Below are 24,097 nucleotides of genomic sequence, written 5' to 3' on the forward strand. Positions count from 1 at the left end.
AGGAATTAGAACTTGCAATTACGATCTCGATCTCAATTATCTTGTAATGAAAAGCATCGTACACCCACACCTCGGAATCTATCAATAAATAATTTGTTTCGTTTTTGTAAATTATGTTTTGAATCCTGTGTGGGGTAGACTGTAGCACCTTGTCGGATGTACTTAAAAATGGGTACAGACTGGAACATCATGGGTCCAGACGCAAAGTCAAATATACGAGAATGTATTACTTCAAAACGTAATTTAAATTAATTCTGTTCAAGATATTTGGTGGGAAAACAAACGAATCCCAACTCGAGCAAAAATATTGCATCCCATCCATAATAGCCAATACTGTAATAAATCGTTTACACAAAGATGTACCTCTACTTAATGGTACATACTGGGAAGTTCAAAATATTTCCTCTTCCTTTTCTCTTGATCGGCACGTTCTTTAATTCAGTTATTTTATAGATTACGGCTCTTTTGAACTACTCTGGCAGATCAGTGAGGTGTACAAAATAAATGTAAAAATTGGGACACTTTACAGGTTCCCGCACGACATATTCAGGAAGGCAAACACAACAAGTAAATTTCCATTAAGTGAACGTAAAAAATCAGAAACAATAAATCTCCGCAGTGAATTTTCTGCTTATATAGGAACGTATCTGAGAAATCACACAGTTCAATATATTTTTTCCCAATTATAATTTTCTGTAACGAAATTTAACTAAATTAAACAGTAATTTTAAACAGAGGTATTTACTTGTTGTAATGTAAAAGTTTAAAATGTTTTGAAGTTGAGATGATACTGTTAACAGTGTTTCCCGGTCATACTGCCTTCATTAAGATTTTTGCGGTATTAAATATTCTATTTAAGAATTTCAGATATTTTATTGATACTGAAAAATTTTAGTAAATAGTCTGATTTTTTCATATATCTACGCAAAATATTATTTTGTAAATAAACTCAATTTTGAAATATCAGCTCTAGAAGCATCGATTTGTAAATCTCAAATGGCATCAGTTTTGTGGAAATTTCGAGATGGAATCACAACACTCTTAAGTGCTTTTGGTGACTGTGGGACCTATTCAAATTATACCTTATAAATTAAATTTTTTTTTTCTCGAAAATGCTTTCAGGGTGCAAAGACTAGAATACGATAAACAGAACGATAAATAACAAAATAGCTGTGCACATAAGAAATATTTATGATTTCTATAATCGTACGAAGAGGCAATTGCAGAATCCAAGTCATGTAATTAATATTTTCCATATTTATCCGTGCAATTAATATTTTCTCCGACTAAAATCTAAAAACTACTAGAACAAATCGGTAACATCGCTTATTCGTGCCCAATTTGTTACACAATAGGTGCATAGCCGATAATCAAAATGAGTTACTAATCTTCAAACTATATATCGAGGATTCGAAACTGACGATATTACTTTACAATACTTGCATTTATGATGGGCGAGGATTTAAAAAACGAACCAACCTCGTGCAGTGCCAGCTATTGACAAGTGTTATTGCTTTGCACCATTGCTAATTCAAAAAACAACTTTGAGGTAGAAATATATACTATCATTAGTTGTGGTTTGCCGACCTCTTGTTCATTCATTTATCCAGCAATGCACCTGGGATTTTAAAAGGGTTGTTTGCTCAGTTGTAAAGTAAAAGGGTGGTAATAATAATACCCCTAAAAATTTTCAAGTCTTTATCAAACTTGAAATGTAACTGTAAATCTTAACATGACGTTGACTAGTTTTTATTTATAATACTATGTTTCTTGTATTATCAGAAACTTTCATTGCATTTGGCTATATTAAAATTTTCAATTGTTATGAACAAAAAAAAACACAGTGAAACAGAACATAAATAGGATTAATTGAAATGCTTAAACATTTTATCAAATTATTCTCAATGATTCTATCTTCCATTATCAGGCGCAAACATAACAATTGATAAAAAGAAGTGATTTTCAAACGTCTTGGAATTACGGATATGTTTCTCCGAGCATTTTTCTCTGTGCTTGAAATCTCTACAATGACTTCCAAACAATAAATCCTATAAAATCATGATTATTTAATTTCTAAGTTTATTCTAATAACGCTGTTATTATTATTATTAATTGATAAATTAGTCTTGATATGGGAATGCGTCTAACCAAAGTATCAGACCTCAAGTTGTGGACTTGTGGAGTTTTTGCATTCAATCTTTTTTATGTTGTTATAAACTGTTGTATTTTAGATTTTTAATGTAGTGATAATGAGCTAAACCAGATGCCGATACATTTCTAACAAAGCTACGGTTGAGCGTATGCTGGCTGACCGAAACCTCTAACAAACGAGCCACCAGAATATTCTTTATGTCTCTATTATTTTGCTTGTCAAGATGCACAATGACGCCTACAGTTAGCCGATTACATTAACAACTATATACAAGGAAATAGGCAAGTTAGTTATATTTAAACTTCCCCAGTCTATGCAGTTTACTAATTCACCTGATTTGCATATTATATATATATTCAAAGTTGCTACCATTTTTTAACAAATTTTATGAAACAACATTTCTTCTTTTGTTCACTATTCAAATTTCATGCTAAAAGAGAAAATATAAAAAATAAAAATGATTAAAAAACTTAATCTTATCTTCAAGCCTTACTGTGCAGAAACATCTTCTGTACAAACTATAGCTTACATTCGCTGTTGAGGCTTCCCCATTTCTACAAAACTATCACAACCATAGATTTCAATACCTATTGACAAAACGAGCAAACCAAACTTTGTTGCCAAGTTCTCTCTCCTTATATTTAGGAATTTACCCACAAATATTGCATTTTTGCGTAAAAAGTTTGACGCAAGCGCGACAATATATTAAAGTAGTGAAGTAACGCGTCTCACGCGTCGCAACACTGGTATTTCATGCGCATAATGTCGCGATGCTGACCTAAGAAATTCTTTCCGAAATATTACGCATTTTACCCAGTCATAAATATTTGGCAGTGAACGACCGCGTGGGGATATTGCCGATGCAGTTTTTCCAAAACATTGAAAATGAATAACCGGGCATTTAACATATTTTTATAAAGCCGATCTTTATTTTTTGCGGATTTTAACTAGTACGAAGAATATTTTTGACATACGAGCAGAATACGTCAAAAATTAGCGTCAGCCACGTTTTCGCTAATTGACGAATGATCGAATCTTAGTTACTATGGATACTTCTTTAAATGATATTAATCACTGTCAGATGCTTGTATAAACTAAGAAAGTTATACTTCGCTTTATATGTCATTATGGGGTTCTTTCTAACAAAATAAGCAGACCATCGTCTTACAGCGTAATTTACAGTCAATTAACGATAAATATAAACCTACACAAATTTGAATTATTTCTATTTTGAGAGTTATGTTTAATATTTAATTCATTCCGAGTCGAGTAATATAAAAAAAATGAGCTATCCGAATTTAACTTGACTGTGAATGCAATATATGAAGGTACGCATTTTGTATTCAAAGTACACAAAGCAAGGCAATCAAAGGTAAAGTAAATTTCGCTCCGTATCAATGATATTTTCTAGAGATAATTTCTCAAAATTGAAGTAGTGGTTCTCACCCTCTTTCCAAACGACCCAAATTTTGTAAAAATAAGTTCATACATACAATTACTATCGAGCAACAACACTTCAACACCAAATACAATATAAACAATGAAATTTGCTAGAAAATAGAATCAACTTGAGGTTTTTGTCGAAAAAAAAAGTAATCCAAAAGAATCAATAGGCGACCATATAGTTTGGGAAACACTGGTCTAAAGTATCACAACTTACCTCAAATGAGAGATAACAAAACATATATTAGTATAATAGCTAAAATGTTTTTATCATCGTTTGATTTAAGCTCTGATTACTTTTTAAGGCCGAAGACAAATCCATCCTCATAATGCGGTAGGTCATCCCAGTCTACTAATTAAATTAAGTTCTTACGATGAAGCATACAACCCTAAATTGTTTGTGCCAGATGTCAAAATACAAAATGCATCACTCATTAAATTAGAATGAGATTGCTACAATACTCCAAATCGTCTTTGCTATATATGCGACTCTATACACAAAAATATTTTCTGAGGCACTACAATTTTAACTATATTTATGGTAATTTGAGTAGGACACTAAAAACGACTACCCCTGAATAAGACAAAGCAGTTTTGGTATTCCAAAGTTTGAATATTTGAAGGTTTTATTTATTTTTTTGAGAGATTTTAAAGACTATTTCGAATGACCATGTTATTCCACTTTTGTGATGGGAGCGTGAATATATATTATTTTTTTTAAATCTCAACGTTTACTTGGCCGATTTTCGCTGTACCACCTTGAACTCAATTCCAATGTTAAACTATTTGACGTTGTTATAATATGAAGAAAGAATATATAAACAACTTATCCTAGAAATCCTGAACTGATATTTTGGCAGTTTGAAACTTTACCAATTTTGCCACTATACTGTGCTCGTCTTCAAAAACGACAAAACTTTACCTTGTCGTTGCGAACAATCTCACTTTTCCAGAGATCAGTGCTGGGCCCTACTTTAACGAGATTCAGTTCATAACCTCGAGAATTTGGAGGCAACATTTTAATCATTCATTTGCATCATCCTATATGCAGTAAGAAAAAACAATAAAACGATTACGTTTATTTTGAATGGTTTAAACTAGAACAAGTATAGTTTCAAGCATGATTTTTTATTGTACATCGTATTGCCGAATATAGCATTCAAATTGGTCAACCGTAAACATTTCATAACCTTAAATTAAGATGAATGGTGATCGAAGGTAGAATGACAAAAAATTTGGCCTAAAATTTTGCATTTAATTTGAAAAGCCTTCATTTACTGCTTAAGGTTAGAGATCATGGTTGGATACCTTTACATTTGAACTTAATCTAAATTTTAAACTCAAAACCTTTTTATTGACATATCAACTCACTTTATTTCATGGTTGAAACAAGTACAAAAACCTAATTTGTGCGCAAAATATTCAATTTATTGGAAGACTACAAGCAAGTTCAGGAATAAAATAACGTTATGGTGTTTGTAGCAGGTGGTATACCAATGAATTCCGGTGTCCTTATTCTCAACAGGTCCGTAAATCTAAGTCAGTAATGGACAAAACCTATCTCGATGTAAAGATGTTGAGGAAGTTTTCAAAGTTATTCTTAACATATTTTTAAAGTTTTTTTGCATTGTTAAATTGAATTAATATAATTTATGCAACTTGGATTTGGATTTGGCATTTTAACGAGCGAAGTTGTAACTAATTAAAAATATTAACTTTTGCACGCCGGAGTAACGAATGTTAAGGGTAAACATTGAAAAAGCAAGCTTGGTGGAAATACAATTCAGAGAATTTTAATAACAAGGTGAAATGTAATTGACGTGGGGTGGAAGTAATATTAGCGCATTCCTTCTCGTAGTAAATAATTTTTTGGGAGAAAATGTCCTTATTTTTGTATTCATTCGGAACGCACAGTTGACTTTCTGGTATTAAATTGCAGAATTGCACGCTTACGCGAAAGATTATACTTTAATGGCGAGAAATTTTGGACGACGATTTTAAAACTATGCTATACCGTCCCCTTGTTTTATCATGTTACGAAATGATACAAATAACGAAATGAAAAATTTGAACGACACTAACTGGACTTCTTCTTCTGTATGTTTGGTCTAATTTCATTATATTAAAAAAGAGGATAATATTATTGTAAATCATTGAGGTCCTTTGAGTGTGGTTCACACCAAGGTTTAAAAGATTAGAATCTTGTTCAAATAATTGGCGAGGTCTAGTTGGCAGTACTATGCACATTCACACGATCCAATACTTATCTTAACCTCTGCATTTAATGAAAAATTAATAGGCACTTACTGTACAAAACTGATTATGAACATTATAATCATAACACAAATTATATTGCACATAACACACACATAACATGCATTATGAACCTTTATTGTTAAAAATCGAATTCTAGTCTTATCTTATTATGCATTATGTTTTTCTGCATTCTAACTGCAATATCAAGTCCTATCATATTCTGGCTTGACTAGACTTTGTCCAGCTGTCCCCCGAGGGGTCAATGCGTGACGTCATTCACCACCAGAATTATCTCGTCACGAATTTACAAATATATTTATTTTTTATTTGATTTTATCGAAATAATGCACATTACATGAATATTATCGACTTAATGGATAAATATTTAGTACAATTTAATATAAAAAGATTAGTTCCCCTAGCATTGCACGAAGAAACTATTTAAAAAAATGAAAGTCAAGTTACTTGAAAATATTGTTCATTAATTCACGACATTCGAGAATTTAATCTAGTTTTCGCAGTAATGTATGTAATATCGCATGTAATATCTGAATCAATTTCTAATACGATATATCTTAAGTACTACCAAGAACAACATAATCATCTTTATAGTTATTACAAACCAAATTCTATTGTGGACGTTTGTGTCAGTTCAATGGTTGGACTTTTTTAAGATAAAATTCGAAGTTAAACCACTTCCAACTCGAGACTGGGTGCCTTTCCTCTATTCTCTCCTCCTAGTCCTCTCTCTGCCATCAATTTTTTTCTTATGGCATTGATTTGAAGTTTTTTTTAAATATGGCATACAAATGCAAAAATGCAACATAATCTAACACGTCACAGAATTATTTGTTCTGCGGTAGCATGCCTTACTCAATTCTCTACAACTTTACTTCCATGACTAAATAAGTCAAAATAAATCTAAAGAATCAAGTGTAAATCTATTTAATTAATGGCTCAAACAAACATTATTATGGATATCTGTAATTGAATATTGCTGCAATTAAACCCAGACTGAAAGAAGCGTAAAAATTATTTCTAAAAAACTGCGATGACCTTTATCGACAACTATGTCCTTATTATACAGCTAAAGAAAAAATACTAAATTTTATTGGAGTAAAAAGCGACAAAAACAAAAAACAAACGACTTTAACTTTGTTTCGGAATTTAAAATACTAGTTTAAGCAAACTTAAGTTGTAATTAGTCGTTATAGCTCTTAAATGCAACGTCTAATTACAATTTTCACCGAGACTTGAGGCGATATTTGTACACAAGTATTTTCTATCTTATATTGTAAGAATGCAATAGTGGAACGTAATTTGTAGTGTTAATATTAACGCAATATTGCAAGTAGATTCAAGCCAAAAAAATATTGAATATTTTATATTTTAGACGACTGCTATATGAAAGTAACAAGCTACTAAATTTAAATCAGCAAAAAACTGCGGTTTAGATAGTTGTCATAGCAAAAAATATACTATTTGTTCGAATCAAGTCACTTATAAATTTGACTATATTTTGTTGCTTTTTCAACAGTGTGGAATGCGATTGGTTTAACTCTGTTAGTTGTACATATATGGTTCGTTCATATGGGTGACTTTGTGAACAGTTTTTTGCGTTTCTTTATACAATACAATCTTCAATGCCTGGAGTAGATCACAACTTCGTCTCATAACAATGTTTGTAATGCACTTTCACTTTTTTTTATAAGTATAAAGAGTTTACAGGCGTATTAAAGATATCTTATAATATAGCTCATACATACGCGACCAACATTAAAATGTTTAAAAATATTGATATACAAATAAATCAACAAATGGACACTTCAAAATCAAAACGAGCATATTTACATATACACATAGCAATCAATTCGTCAATTCTCACATGGATACACACAGCTAACACCCACGCGTCTGTATACCATGATATTACTAAAATTCTAAACAAAACAAATATTCAAAATGTTACAGCAGAAGTGAATAGAGGATTCAAATGCCTAGAGTACTAACACCTCGACTATGGTCCCCAATAACTTCATTTTTGTTGTATCCTCTGTAACAACTAAAATACTATACTTAGAATAATAATCTCCATCTATCCTCGTCAACGCGATAAAATCAGCTTAAAATTCCATCTCGTGAAACGAATCTATTTCCCGATAGCTTTCAATTTACGACGCCTTGTTGAATTGTAAATTTCCAACATCAAGTCACAAAGTTGTCTTTGAAACTAATATAAAGACAAACATCAAACTTAAATGGATTGGATTATTTTTTAAAGATTTATCTGCGACACTTGTGCGATCAAAAATAAATTTTTCGAAATTTTCTTATCGAAGTTTATATTGATAAACGGTTGTTTTCAAGTACTAGTTAAGTGCTTTTACGTTGTAACTTGTTGTGCCGCATATATTATTAAAATTATTAAAATGTAACTTGGATTAACGTATAAAAAATTATAAGCCTACTCGATTTAACGGATACTTTGATTGGCGTCACCAAATAGAAAATCTGAAACTCTTTTATCAAACCATTGTTAGGAATACTTAAATTGGATTATATTTCAAAACGGAATTTTTAAAATTGGTTTGTGTTCAAAGCCATAATTTTGTAAATATTTATGAAAATTTGATTATTTTATATGAACGTGGAAATGATATTTCATTTATAGCCTGATGTATGTCAGTCGTCAATTTTCTAGCGCTACCTCGGCTATACCATAGACGTAAGCTTGAGAAAATAACGTGAATTACATGTTTTATATATTTTAATTTATTGTAGTACTATTCTTGTTTTGATTTTCTGTTTTCCGATCAAAATATAAAGTATTACGTAAAATATAACCTTTCTCTGACGTTCTAATTTTCTAAAAAAGCGTACATTACAAGCGTGACGAACGTGCCAAAAATGTGGGTGAAACCACCCACGTAAACGTGCATACGTTTTACGTCAAGCACGTATTAGTTATGCACAACTCACATATATTATTATTAAAAAAGCCAGAATATAACATTTCATAAAATATGAGTGGGATCGACCGTACGTTAAGGCTTGGTACGATGTATGACCAAAGATATTGTTCTGTATATAATTTACCTATTTTTTTCTTGGTCTGTACACACCAGATCCCATCGTCTGTTATTTACCAGAAAAAAAAACTTGTAATCTGAGTGTATTTACGTTTTTACTTTTTTTTCTGTGTCGAGACTACACTGTTGCCATAGCAACACTTCAAGTCGCCCACGCAACCCATAAACAGCAGTTCGTAACGTTTGCATATATTCTAGATTTACGTTAAATGATTTATGAATTTTTACGCTTTGACCAAACGAAAGCAACATATGAACAGAATTTTCAATATTTCCTATTTCTTATATATTATCAAAGAAACGGCATGCTATTTCATATACTCATTACGTTATCCGTCATCATAATTGGTAAGCTATGATAGTGATGTATAATTATAAATGAGCATGATACATCTTACCTCCGTCATTCCACTCTTATTATTCCGTGCGGTGACCCACGACGTTGCCTTATTGCAGGGGTATAGAGAGGCCAAATAACTGCTGATAATATGCAATATAGCCTTTTATACCCATTTTTGGGAATTGATCATGAGATTCGATGCAGTGAGTTAACTTTACAAACGAAAGCATGGCTATAAAATTTATTTACGGGAGATACTACATTTATATCAAGTTCGAGGAATAAATATTCTCTTTGCTATTCTTTATGTACGCGATGAATATGCGAATGGTCATTCACTGACGAATAAACTAACTCAATAAAGAACAAAAGAGAGATGCTCAAATATATGCCAAAACAAATTAGTACGGAATATGTCATAGCAGAATCTGTTATTGCAGTCTTCACGAAACTCGCCATGCCATAAGATCGCGAACGCGGATTCGCCACAAGGTGCGCAATATTCAATTTCGATAATTCCATCGAATCGCTAGAGTCCATAGAAATTTTTGGATTAAAAAAAAATAATGGACCAAATTTTAAAGCAATTATTAGTTCGGTAGTTGAGAAAAAAGACAATTGTGTGATTTACATTTTATTTTTTACAATTTTTTTTTGATTTGATTGACTCATAAATTTTTTTTGAAAACAACAACATAATAAGAACGCGGAATCGCCACATGATGCGCAATATTAAATTTTAATGACGTCATCGAATCCCTAGAACCCACAGGAACTTTTAAAATGAAAAAAAAAATTGACCAAATTTCAAAGCAATTAGTTTAGAAGAAAGGCGATGTTTTTGAAAACAACAACATAATAACAAAATGATCCAATCCAAGTCTAATTGGTGTCCAACTTTTGAAACCATAAAATGAAGCATTGAAGGTTTGTAATATTCGTGTTGTTTTATTATACGTAATCTTACAGTAAAGAAGAATACACTTTATTTACAGCAAAATAATAATATATCGTAAAATTTAATTGTCCATAAAAACCAACAGAAGAATTTCTGGAGAAAATATTCTACTATAGATAATCAGCATATATCTGAAAACTGACAAATATATATAATTACATGTTATAGTTATGCATCTATAAAAATGGAATCAATTTATTTATCATGGGTGTTATTGACAGTCGTCTATGGATTTCCACAAGTTCTTCATATTTGAATAGCGAAATTATTATTTTAAAAGCAATACCAGGAAAGCACAGTATGGGTTCCAATAATTGTTTTGAAATATTATAGATGAGGATTGAGACGGGCACGTTATCTAAATAAAACTGCACATAGAAAGGGTTTAATTTATTTTAAATCCGTCATAAGTACAGTAAATGTTAGCTATTAAAAACCTTTAGTTTGGTACATGTACCTTATTTTGGGTGAAGGTCAAGCCTGCCCTCTCGCGGTAATATTTTATTTAAATATTTTTGAGCAATATTGCTCATAAGTGTTTATAATCAACTTTCTGATCACTTTAAATGTAATTTGAGCTATGTATATTGTAATATTCTATCTCTTTGGAAGCCTGGAATAATACGAAACGTGACGTCTAAATTTACTATGATTTAAAGTTTATTTTATCACCTTACTGAAAGCACACTTGATGTACAAATTGCAATAACTAATTAAAAAGCATTTCAGGGTGAGGAGAGCCGCGAGAAACCAAATTTGGTTATTGAGCAGCGGCACCCATGAGCAAGTCTAATGAGAAATTAATTTGGGAAAAAAGTACGTCAAGGCATGCGAAGTAATCTCGAGTTTCAACAGCAACAAAAGAAAACGACTCCGTGCACCAAGGATATGAAATACGAAAAACTTTTCAATTTTAAATCTCTCCGATTGAGTTGACAGTTTCATTTTCAATTATCATAATTGTCACCACGGAGTAAAGTGAATAAATAAAGATAAAATAAATCACAGATCAAAAAACTGTATTCAATATTCATGCTTTAAATCGTCCAGGAGCAATCCAATATATATATTTTCAAATTTCACATATAAAAAAGCGATGAGAATCAGCCTGATTATTGAGATACTGATCTGTTCTGCTTTCATCGGAGTTGACGCGTAATATCATGTTTGTCTTATCGGCTATTTTGTGTGGGAAACCTTTCCACCACAGTAAATCATTTACAGCTATTCCAGTTCCATCACGTAAGTAGAGTTTTTCTTTCTAAAATATTCGAAGAGTTTAAATAGCATAGTTATCAAGTAATATTATAAACAATAGTGTATTACCAATAAACGCAAAACCGCTTATCATGTAAACCCGTAATGATAATGAAAAAAATTATGTTTTTCTAAATCAAATTACGCACCTTGTAAATAATATTTTGAAATTTAAATTATCCGATTAACCAATGCAGACAGATATGTCAAACCGTATAACATTACAAAATAAGATAGAGCCCGTTACCCGTTAGACCGCAACTTAACACCGATATTACGGCAAAGATCGGCAGATAAGTATGGCAAAATATAGTGTTTTCGTGAAATGTGTTTTTATGGCTTAAATAAAAAGAGCAAAATTAATAAACAAATAAATAAAAACCAACTAACCGCTTCAACAATATCCGAGTTCTGCACATTTTAATGTACATTTTGTGTCAAATATTAATCGATTTAAATGCATGCTATTATTTTATAAGATTAATGTAATACGTTGTACATACGATAGGATCAAAAGTCATTCCAGTGAGAAAATAGATCTCACTCCTTCCTCTCATTTTATTGCTTCGAATGTATTCCATTATTCGTTTCATGTGGACGTTATCATAAATATTGGCTAGCTTCCCGCCAATGTTTTTGCATTTTTCAATGGCTCCGACTTTGTTAGGTTTTGAATCGGTCATCACAATGAAGACTCTGTTGTTGTAAAACTGATTAGCTTCCGCATTATCTCTATGAACATCTGCAAAGGTTCAGAAATATCAGTTACGCACCATCGAATAAAGCATTTCAGGTAAAAGACGAGGAAAAATAAAAATCAAAACGAAAGAATGGGTGTCGCAAATTGCATAATTCGAACCATGGCCCCCGCATAAATAAAGAATTTGGAACGTCAGAATTATTATAAAAGCTCCAAACGTATCAATCTATCAAACGAAAATTTCTACGAGATTGCTAAATTTGATATATGAAAGACATTTCGGAATCGCAATCCTACAAACTTGCTCGTCTGTCTTTCACCTTTAGCTTTGTTTGTGGCATTTATCACCCAAACGGAATCAGGTTCCAAAATTTTCACACTGTGGGCTGGCTTAAACATGATTTTTATTTGCGGACTGACTTTCGAAAAAGTATTGATCTTCAGGAATGAATACTAGTTCAATGAATAACTCTTATTAATTCGATGATCGTAATTTTGCGCCCGATTGGTCGCAATTTGATTAGTCACGGGTTGTTAGAAAAAAGTCCATTTTTTTCATATACGCCCGGAAGTCCGGCGTCTAACGTTACAAAAAGGTATCAATGCATCGAATCTGGAAAACTATACGACCCAGTGACAAACTCCGGGCAGCCACTCATATGAAGTATCATAAGAAATAATAGCTTCTCACAACCTAATTACTCGTAAGTTACTCGCCATGAGTAGTATACCGTAATATCAATAGTTTTATAACGGTCTGTTTTGGGGAAATATAGCAAGCTAATATTTGTCTTAGGAATCAATATTTAAGTGTTCCAAACAGCGATACGAACAAGCAGCTAGCTACTTAGCTATAAGTGTTTAACAAGAAATTATAGATATAAAGATATTATCTTACTTGTAGTAGAAACAGTAGTAGCAGAAGTGGATTTCTCACTGGTATATTCTTTTGTTGTCAAACTATCGTGAGTAGTATCACTTTCAGATCTACCGTCAGTTTTAGTTGCTGCACAAAAGTCAATTTAGACATCATAATGAAACAAGAAAAGACCAATATTATATGTCTAATTTGAATCATTATACATATCTGTAGAATTTTGGGAATATCTGCTAGGAAACAAACAAATAATTCATTTCAATTGATAATTAACACAAGCAAGCAATTTATTAACACAAGGCAAAACTAACTGGTATTAAATCTTTTACAGTTACAGTCTAGCCACTAGATCGCTGAAATGCGATCACGCAATCACGGCACGGTGTGCAATTTTTGATTTTGATGACGTCATCACACAACATTTCGAAGTGAAAAACGAGTCTCATAGAGCACCAGAAAATTTTGAAATAAATAATAGCCTTCTATTGACAAAAACAATACATAACCACGGAAAATTTTTTAAAGTAATTGGTTCAGTATAGTTGGACAAAAAAACGATTTTTTTCATAACGACACGAAAAACGAATACTAACACCAATAACATATTGACAAATTGACAGTGGCGGCGCGTCAATAGGGCCAACCGGGGCAATGCCCCGGTTGTTTTTTCGGTATAATAAAAAATATTCGAAAAATACCTCAATATCGGTTGCACAGACTGTCTACACTAGCCATATTCTCCCGACATGGTTCATTTTTCGCTCGCAAAGCCTTCGCCGAACGTCGGCGGGGCGACGCCGATTTTGCCCCGGTTGCTCATTGTATATCGTATTCTCTCTTTTATCTTCCACTCGCCGCGTTTGTCTCGTTTGTTTTCTGTTTCTTTTACTAAATCATCGGGGCTAGCCCCGAAATTATGACGACACAATGCCGACGTTTCTTACAACAACGTGTTGACATATTTACGCATTCCTTCTCGTTCGTTGGTTGCTTGAAGAGTTGATAGTTTCCTCGCCTTCGTTTTTGTCGCTTGTTTCGCTATATGAATCAGTTAGAGACCTTTAGTCCATTTGCTTTCGATTTTCCACATTCCTTTTGGGCTCCTCACTTCTTTCCAGTTTCGCATTTCTTAGCCTTAGACCTCATAATGAATAAGGTTGATGCACTACTTCGCACTCCGTTTTCGCAGCTGCCGCTGGAACAAAAATTAGAGGTACAACGTCTTGGGCCTTATCAACCAAAAAATTGTTCACTGGAACAATCCCATGACGGAGGAAAGCGTCGGCGTACATTCTGTGCAGAAACTTGGTGTAAAAAACACGAATGGTTGTGTTACAGCGAGGACAAAAATGCACTTTTTTGTTTTTATTGCCTACTTTTTGCTACCGCCCGTGACTCACGTTGGTGTAAATTTGGTTTTAGAGATCTTAAACATCTTTCCGAGCGTGCCAGGGATCATCAATCTTCTATGGAGCATCTGGACAATGCAGTAAAATACCGAACATTCGGAAATGTTAATATTGCAGCACAGTTGGATGAAGGACGCGCGGTTTCTATTCGTCGGCACAACCAAAACGTCGAGAAAAACCGCCATGCTCTCGGTCGATTGATAGATGTTCATTGGTTGTCACGAGCTGTCCCTCCGTGGGCTCTTCTAATAGAGGGGTATTTTGGGATATGGTGGAATACACCCCATCCCTAGATACAGTATTGAGAGATCATCTTGATGCCGCAACTGTTTCGAAAGGGACATCTAAGGATATCCAAAATGATTTGCTCGACTCAATGTATAAAATTTATTTACAACATTTGGCTCTGGAAATTGAGAATTGCCAGTTCCTTTCGATTCAGTCTGACGAGACAACTGACATCACGTGCGTTTCCCAACTGGCTGTGATTTTTCGGTTTGTGAAAGATGGTAAACCTACCGAGAGATTTCACAGCTTTGTACCAATCGTTGATCGCACGGCTTGCGGGATATGGGCTGTACTGAAAGAAGTGTTACAGCCTTACAACGCGAAGTCAAAATTGATAGCTCAAACTTATGACGGCGCGGCAGACATGAGTGGGTCGAAACATGGTGTTCAAGTTTATATAAAAGAAGATTTTCCTCATGCGCATTTTTTACATTGTTATGCACACCAATTTAACCTCGTTATTAAAAATATGTGTCTTGATACCCCTCCCGTCCGTATATTTTTTGCAAATGTTTCGGGGTTTTCTTCATTTTTTTCCGTTTCGCCGAAGCGCTCTGACCTCCTTCGCCAGATATGTAGCCGCCGTCTCCCAGCTTGTGCACCAACACGTTGGAACTTCCAATCACGCGTGGTGCAGGGCGTGTCCGAAATTAGGTCTGAGCTCATTGAGTGTTTCAATGGCATTCAGAGCTCTCCGGTTTGGGACGAGCGCTCTGTGAGGGAGGCGGCAGGTCTAAAGCGTCTGCTAGAAGATGGTGAGTTTTCATTTTTTCTCGCTTTTTTCTCCACAATATTCTATCACGTGGATGTATTATACGGCGCATTGCAGTCAAGGCTAATGGATGGAGCGTCTGTGCAGTCGTGTATTTCAGACTTCTGCGATGCTGTATCTCGTATCCGGGAAACAATAAAATACGACGACACATGGAGTGCTTCTTTACGCCGCGGGCAAACAACGCAGCGTTTGGTTTTGTCTGCAAAGGAATGCTGTGACATTTTGGTGAATCAAATAGGCGATCGTCTGCGCACTGAACACCTTGCCGCGTTCTTTTTGATGAACCCCAAAAATTTTTCAAAATTTGCACGTCAATTTCCCATCCATTTGTTAGCTACTGTCTCCAAATTTTACCCCATGATAAACGTGGGTAAATTGGAAAATGAATTGCGATGTATATACACCAATCAAACTTTTTTGAACATCACATCAACTTGCGCGCTCTATGGGTTCCTCATAGATAACACTCTAGTAACTACCTTTGCGGCGTCTGCAAAATTTCTGGACCTCATTTTGACGACGCCTATTTCTTCCGCCGACGCAGAGCGAACATTCAGCACGCTGAAGCGTATTAAAACGTATCTCAGAAACACAATGAAGCAAGATAGATTAAATTCCTAGGCTGTTTTATCCATTCACAGAGACGTTATTTCTGGGATGCATGACTTTAATCAGCGCGTTATTGAGCATTTTGCTTCCAAGAAACCGCGGCGTGTTGCATATATGTTCAAGCAGTAGAAGTCTAGCAGCATATATATCTATGAGTGAGCGACGCATGTCCTTATCTTTGCATTACCTTTCCTTTCTTCATAGTAACGTTTTAAACCTTATTTTAGGTTTTGTCTGCTTTTGTCCGTTTCTGTTAATATGTCATTGTATTTATCTGGGTAAATATTGCCTTTCCTTTTGAAAGAGATTTCAAAATAAACTATGTCTATATTTATTAATCCCTTGACTTGGACCGGTTTTAAAGACACTTTCTTATCGTTAAAAATTGTCGCTTTTGCCGATTGGTTGTTACCGATGGAATGTTTTTTATACTCATAAAATGATGGGAGAACTTACAGCGCTCATCCTGTCCCCGTAGATGGGGGTGACTTGGTCCCGCAGTAGCTTGCCTCGGTTGTCATAATGACCACGCGCCGCCACTGCAAAATGATCCACAGGTCCGCTTCGTTTGGTATATTATATATATTTCGTATATTGATATATTAACCTACTTAACTACCGATCTTAGGATGCACTTGAAAATATAGAAATGAAGATATCATCTTACTCAGAGTAGTGACTTCCTTGGAGGTATATTCTTTTGTGGTCGAACTATCGTAGGTAGTGTCTCTTTCAATTTCAGTTGCTGCATAAAAGTCAATATAAACATCATAACGAAAGATCAATATATAGGGATATTATTGTTCTAATTTTAATGAAAATTTCCAGGTAAACGTGCTATGACCTCTAAAAAGTGGTGATAGACTATCGTCACAATTTTCATTTTATTAGACTAGTTTGGTAACATTAAAGCTAATTCGATTTTTACAAAAAAATTATCTGGATATAAATAGAACGTAGCCTACTCATTTTTCATTTTTAAATCTAATAAAGTAACGTAAAACATAAAAAAATGAACGTGAAATATATGTAAATAAAAATTTGTACTTACCTGGTTGTTGGGTCGATTTTTCCATACTATTAGTCGTATTTAATGTGAGATTTGTAGTCGCATTAGGGATGGTATTTTGACCGGTATAGTTCGCATTCCGTTTCAAGTTTTGTATTGTCTTATTTAAACCATCCAAAAGATTATACGTTTGTTGTACGTCATCTGTTAATGAGGAACATGGTAATAATTTACAGCCTGGGCTTTGACATAAGAGGAAACGGAACGGGTTTAAACAATCTTCAACGCGAACAACACACATTGTCAAAATAATAATGATAAAAATTAGAAACTTCAAGCGACTATAAGTACATATTTGCTAATTGTGAGAAACAAATAGAAACTCAATTGAAAAAGTTTGGACTAATGCTAAAAATGTACATGTTATTTCAAAGTTTCCAACTATGATTCAACAAAACATTGTGCAATACGTTTAAAAAAAATAATTCCATTTTTATGGAACCCCACATTTCAAGTGCAAATAGTTTATAGATCATCTTTCGCTTTGGAAGAAAAAGACTTGCACTTACCTTCTAACTTATTCATTCTGTTTTTCATCTTTTCATCCTGACCAAAAAGATTTGACTTACATTAGTAACAGATGAGGTAGATCACACCCACTTTTGATGACGTAAAGGAGAAAAAAAGTTCAAAATTTTTCGTAAACAGTTTGATGGTTTTAAGTGGGAAAAATCAATAGCATGCCAAGCTTTGAAATAACGATAAATAACGTACAAAAACTTTTTTGTATAAAATTCTGCCTTGAAATAGCAAAAAAAATAATCAAAACGTTCTATATTTGTTGTCTTTGCATGTTTGTCGGGTTAATAAATACTAATAAATGGCGCGAGGGGTAGAAGGAAATTGTTAGAGCTATCTATATAGTAGCAAATCATGATTGAAGTGATTTCTAGGAATAAAAAACATTATGTATTTTTAGACGCAGCATATCGATAATTACTGATTTATGGTAAATTTCTTTATATTTAAACGAGGTGGAGAAAATCAGCCGACACATCTATTTATCAAACTGAAACTCTTTTGGAAATAGCAATAAATACACGAGTACATAATATGTAAATAATATATGGAATTGGTAACGACGAAAAATAACCCGTTAACCATTCTAGATGATAGTATTTTCGACAATGTCAATTTCTAATCCTAAGCCAAGTGCCACAAAAGGAATAAAATTAGGGAAAACAAATCATTATATAAATATAATCAATCAATTTAATAAATATGGTTGAATTCAGTGATTTAAATTTTCTAATCAAATTCAATAAAAAAATATTGAAGTTCACCGTAGTGGAGGTCTGTTTCTTTGGTGGTAATTTTATCCATGTCGGGTTATCGTCACAGATCATGGCAGACCAGCATTCCTCTCCTGTCCGAATGAGATATAAATTAACACGTTTCGATTTGTTGTGATTTGTTTTGATTTGTTTTACTAACAGCAATAAATAATATACATGCTAGCAATGTAATTATTTCCTGGGCTTTTGCAATAAATTTTCACAGATATATTAGCGTCAAACGACTTACAAATTAAAAAAAAAATTAAAATACAAAAAAAATATTTACATACCTTGAACAGACACTGTCACTTTACTAAAAATAACAGTCAATATAACAGCTTGTAAACTAATCATTTTGTACGACCTTAATATCCAATCTCGTCGAATCGTAATTTGTGTTATTAGAACAGTGGTTGTGCCTAAATCGCTTTAGTTTCACACCGTGATTGTGTACAATGAAGCCACCAGGAAATCCGTCCTTATTTTATGCAGTGTTACTAATGAAAAAAAGCGTGATGTAGGTTATTATATTTTATCATATCAACTTGACGTATTCTATTCTATGAAATCATACTTCCGCAAATTGTGGGATGGTGTCAATGGAAATTTACAGGGAGAGCTTCGTGGGTCGTTTATTTGCAACGAGGAAATATTTTAGATTTCCTCATATGCCGATTTTCTGCTTTGTACCGGTCGTCGTTTGCAAATTCTTCTTAAAGCAAAACTGATGGTTTTATTTTTCTGGTCTTTATGCACATGATGCAATATTTTGACATTTGAGATTTATATTCCGTATGTATCCACAATACGTTAACTTTCGAATCTGTGGTTGAAATACAATTGATAGCCATACTTTTAGAAAAACGCCAGATTTGGTAGAAGTCACATAGGGTCAAATTGCACAACAACAGTGTCATACACTTTTTCAGGAAATGATTTTATCACACATGATCTTATTAATTTCCAAAATTTTTAGTGAATATTGTACATATAGATCAAATTGTTCCAAACTCTTTTCCAGCAGAACGTCTTGGCCCAGCATTCCTCTCCTGTCAAAATGAGATATAAATGAACATGTTTCGAAGGTGTGGGGAGTGATTTGCTTTTACTCACATCAATAATTAATATACAGTACACGTTAGCAATGTAATTATTTCTTGGGCTTTTGCAATAAATTTTCGGCGCTCCCATAGTATGTGAACCAAGATGGCGGACACCGGAACGTAGTATGTGTAGCAGGTTAGGGTTAGGTCAATTTTTTTCCAATTTTCCTTATTGTAGTTATATTACGAGTTTGGGACTAGCCAAATGACTCCCATAGTATTTGTACCTGGAACTGGGTTGTGCCTAATTACGTTAGTTTCACACCGTGATAGTGTACAGTGAAGTCACCTGGAAATCCATCCTTATTTTATGCTGTGTAGCTTATAAAAAAAATCGTGGTGTAGGTTATACAGTATGTTATCATATCAATTCAAAGTATTCTATTCTGTGAAATTATACTTCCGCATATTGTGAGATGAAGTCAATGGAAGTTAACAAGGAGAGATTCCTATAGGTCGTTTAATTGCAAGGAAGGAAGGAATTGCGAGAAAGTATTTTGGATTTTGTCATACGCCGATTTTCTCTACAAGGCTTCGTCCTAAAGCAAAATTGATGGATTTATTTTTCTGGTCTTTGTGCACTTCTCTATTTGATAAGGTGCAATGATTTGACTTTTGAGAATTATATTCCGTATTTATCCATAATGCGTTAACTTTCCAGTGTGTGGTTGAAATATAATTAATAACCATATGCCGTTAGGAAACTCCAGATATGGTAGAAGTCAAATAGGTTTAAATTGCACAACAATAGTGTCATACACCCTTTCAGGAAATGAATTTATTATTCACGATACTATTAATGTCCAAATGATTCAGTGAATATTGTACATTTAGATCAAAAGGAGAGATTCCTATAGGTCGTTTAATTGCAAGGAAGGAAGGAATTGCGAGGAAGTATTTTGGATTTTGTCATACGCCGATTTTCTCTACAAGGCTTCGTCCTAAAGCAAAATTGATGGATTTATTTTTCTGGTCTTTGTGCACTTCTCTATTTGATAAGGTGCAATGATTTGACTTTTGAGAATTATATTCCGTATTTATCCATAATGCGTTAACTTTCCAGTGTGTGGTTGAAATATAATTAATAACCATATGCCGTTAGGAAACTCCAGATATGGTAGAAGTCAAATAGGTTAAATTGCACAACAATAGTGTCATACACCCTTTCAGGAAATGAATTTATCATTTATGATACTATTAATGTCCGAATGATTCAATGAATATTGTACATTTAGATCAAATTTTCTCAAACTTTTTTCCAGTAGAACCCCCTTGGCCCAGCATTTCTCTCCTGTCCAAATGAGATATAAATGATCATGTTTCGAAACTATGGAGAGTGATTTGTTTTTACTCACAGCAAAAATTAATATACACTTTAGCAATGTAATTATTTCCTGGTCGTTTGCAATAAATCAGATTTATTCTCACAGATATATTAGCATCAAACTGGGTTGTGCCTAATTACGTTAGTTTCACATCGTGATAGTGTACACAGTGAACCAATCCTTATTACTTATCGATTTTAATCGGTAAGTATGTTGATAGGTATTTGTCTGTCTGTGTGTTTGTCTGTCTGTCTGTTAGATGCACGCGATATCTCACGAAAGCGAGATTGAATCTGCTCCAGATTTTGCATGTGCATTCATTGTTGTTCATTGTGCATTCATATGTTGGACCAAAAGCCTATTGATTTTGGATGAATTATGTCGTATAATTAGCTAGTTATTAATTAATTAGTGATAGGACACAAGGTGTCACTATGGAGTAAGAGCGCTGTTTTGGGGGATCCCCTAACTTCCGATCGATAAGTCTTCGGTCTCTGACCGATATTCTCGTGTTATTCAGTGTTACTAATGAAAAAAATTGTGGTGTAGGTTATAATATGTTATCATATCAATTCGAAGTATTCCATTCTATGAAATCATACTTCCGCAAATTGTGGAAAGACGTTAATGGAAGTTAACGGGGAAAGCTTCCTGGGTCGTTTATTTGCAACGAGGAAGTATTTCAGATTTCCTCACACGCCGATTTTTTGCTTCGTACCGGTCGTCGTTTGCAAATTCTGCTTAATACAAAATTGACAGGAAATTCATTTTTCTGGTCTTTATACACCTTGCACACAAGGTTTTGCTTGACTTCTGAAGTATATATCCCATATTTATACCTAATACGTTAACAGTGGTTAAAATAAAATTAATAACTAAAACAACAATGTTACACACATTTTCAGAATATGATTCTTTCACAAAAATGTAATTGAATACTATACATTTAGATCGTTTTTCCCCCAAATTTTTGGATCCCCGCTCTAGAAGACCCTTATTTTAGTCGTTCTGTCTGTCTAGCTCACTGGTTCTCAACCAGTGGGCCATGGCCCACTGATGGGCCACAGTGATATTTTGCGGTGGGCCACTCAACTATCAAAAATTGCTAGTTTTAGTTATGTCACAGTAGTTTATTTTGATTGAAGCAGTAATCAATGACGATGCTGTTTTCGGCTACTGAGAAGTAATTCCCATTTTAATTATAAACGTGTAAGTGTTCATTTTCGCAGAAAGATCTTAACTTTTCTTGTAGATTTCCCCTTGAAATAAAAAGTTGATGGGCCACAAGTATTTTGGGCAACAAAAATGGGTCACGAAAGAAAAAAGGTTGAGAACCACTGGTCTAGCTGTAGCTGGACCGATTCGATTGATATTTCTAGGGTGGTATATGCTGTTATCCTAGTAAAGTGCGTTTAACGTAAAGTCCGAAAAAACATGCCGATCGTTAAAAATTTTGCATTTCCGCATAAGTTTTCGTTATTTATTTGTCAACGAAGTCGAATATTGAAATTGCTACCCACCGCAGAAGAAAATACCCTTTCGATCAAGTCGCAGTTCTTACCACTTCATGGCAGCTCCTGTCACGAACGAACCGCGGCGGCTCTTGCCATGATTTATGGCGCCATTACTGGTATATACAGTCGTGTACCAGATTTTAGTTTATTGTGCGGAATTATGTCTACTTAAACTTGAAACCTAACCCCAAATACATCAAAACTGTATCCATAAAAAATGTTCCAACTTACCCAATATTTATCACCATCAAGGGAAGCCCTGTCTTTACGGCCGACATGCCGTGGTTACGGCAGCCAAATTTTACCCGCCATTGGTTTTCAATTTGCCGCCGCGGTAACGGCAGCTCGCCATTGGTTTGTGGCAGCTAAAAAGTCAGTCGCCATGGGTTTGGCGATAGCGGCCATGGTTTGGAAATAACGCCATAGTTTCGCGGCAGCTTCAGACGCCACAAAATACTTAAAGCTGCACTTGATAACTGAGGGACAGGTTTATATCCAATCATCATTAAAGTATAATGAGACGGAGGAGCTTGGTGCAGCTTGCTAATATACAATTTTATTCACTCAAAAATAGTTGTAATTTTTTTCGTATGACCTTATCAAGGTGGTTGTTACCTTCGCTATCCGAAATCGCGACCAAGACACTGAAAGTTCGCTGAATCAAGCATGAGCTGGTAAATTGAAGCCTTTTAAAATAATTGACCCGATATCAAACGTGTCATGGTTTCAGTTCTGAATCCCCTCGCAATATGATAATTTGCATGTTATAAAAACTACTGGATAAATCAACTATTCATTTCCGAATCTCCAATTAAAAGACAGGTTTAAATCCAACCTCTATCTTTATGTCACTTTTAAAAACGATCACCAAGCTAAATGTCGCTGATAAACCACGAGTACATTGTTAAAACCAAATAGTGATGGTTTCAGTTTTCACCTTGATAAAATTAACTACTTCATGCCTTTAATAAATGAGAAGAAAACCTCGGTAACGCTTGTATGATAGCTCACCCATAGGCTCAGACAGTGCAAATATTATTTACCAAGATAATTACTGAATTGCCAATTATAAAGAACAGACCGTAATTGCAAAAAAATTAATTGATAATGTGGGAAATATCTCGAAAAGCAATGCAGAGGCCCAGTCACTGATACCTGGAAGTCTACGAAGGAAAGTATTTCTTTTTATACACTCACTCTGTCATCCAGGGGTTGAAAAAACAAGTCAATTAATTTAAAAATATATATATGCCCAAGATATGTTCTGATATTTATAACTGGGTTAAGGTTAAATCTCGTGTAAAATGTCAACAGAATAGAATTTCTGAACATACAGTGTTGTAATTATCTTATATCCCCATTCCTCTGATAGAATAGTTTTAAATAAGAATAAAATAATCTCTCTCCACGAAAAAGTAAGTGTAATTGTTAGATTTTGTTAGATCGTAGTCTAACTTCGCTGTTTGATTAGGTTATATCATGTTTTGTCTGAAAAAGGTAAAACTATGATCTTACGAACGCTAACAAATACACTTGCTGTTACGTACCATGGGATTATGTTATTCATATGTACCACTTTGATATCTTGTTCAAGCATCCTTGTAGCTACGGCCACGTACGGATCCGCAGTAGGAAGTAGAGAAAGTGCCTGCCTTT

General features: G+C 33.9%; 1 protein-coding gene across 1 annotated transcript; it reads right to left on the reverse strand.

Annotated features, from left to right (window-relative positions):
- Positions 1-10,226: 10,226 nt before the first annotated feature.
- On the reverse strand, positions 10,227-18,969 carry LOC144431304 (uncharacterized). Its single transcript, XM_078119265.1, has 8 exons — positions 18,790-18,969; positions 18,506-18,588; positions 17,732-17,768; positions 17,205-17,366; positions 16,821-16,898; positions 13,094-13,201; positions 11,999-12,237; positions 10,227-11,499 (listed from the first exon to the last, which is right to left on the reverse strand). Exons 1-8 carry the CDS (start codon positions 18,851-18,853, stop codon positions 11,311-11,313), a joined length of 960 nt encoding a protein of 319 aa, XP_077975391.1. The 5' UTR covers positions 18,854-18,969; the 3' UTR covers positions 10,227-11,310.
- Positions 18,970-24,097: the final 5,128 nt, after the last annotated feature.

This window comes from Styela clava, chromosome 13, assembly GCF_964204865.1.
Source record: "Styela clava chromosome 13, kaStyClav1.hap1.2, whole genome shotgun sequence".
In the NCBI taxonomy this organism is placed as follows: domain Eukaryota; kingdom Metazoa; phylum Chordata; class Ascidiacea; order Stolidobranchia; family Styelidae; genus Styela; species Styela clava.

Excerpts from the sequence above, each read along its gene's own strand:
- LOC144431304 (XM_078119265.1), bottom strand. The coding sequence starts at position 18,853 with ATGATTAGTTTACAAGCTGTTATATTGACTGTTATTTTTAGTAAAGTG. Across the intron at positions 18,589-18,789 it reads AGTGACAGTGTCTGTTCAAG|GAGAGGAATGCTGGTCTGCC; the intron begins GTATGTAAATAT and ends TCATTCGGACAG. Across the intron at positions 16,899-17,204 it reads AAAATCGACCCAACAACCAG|CAACTGAAATTGAAAGAGAC; the intron begins GTAAGTACAAAT and ends ACTTTTATGCAG.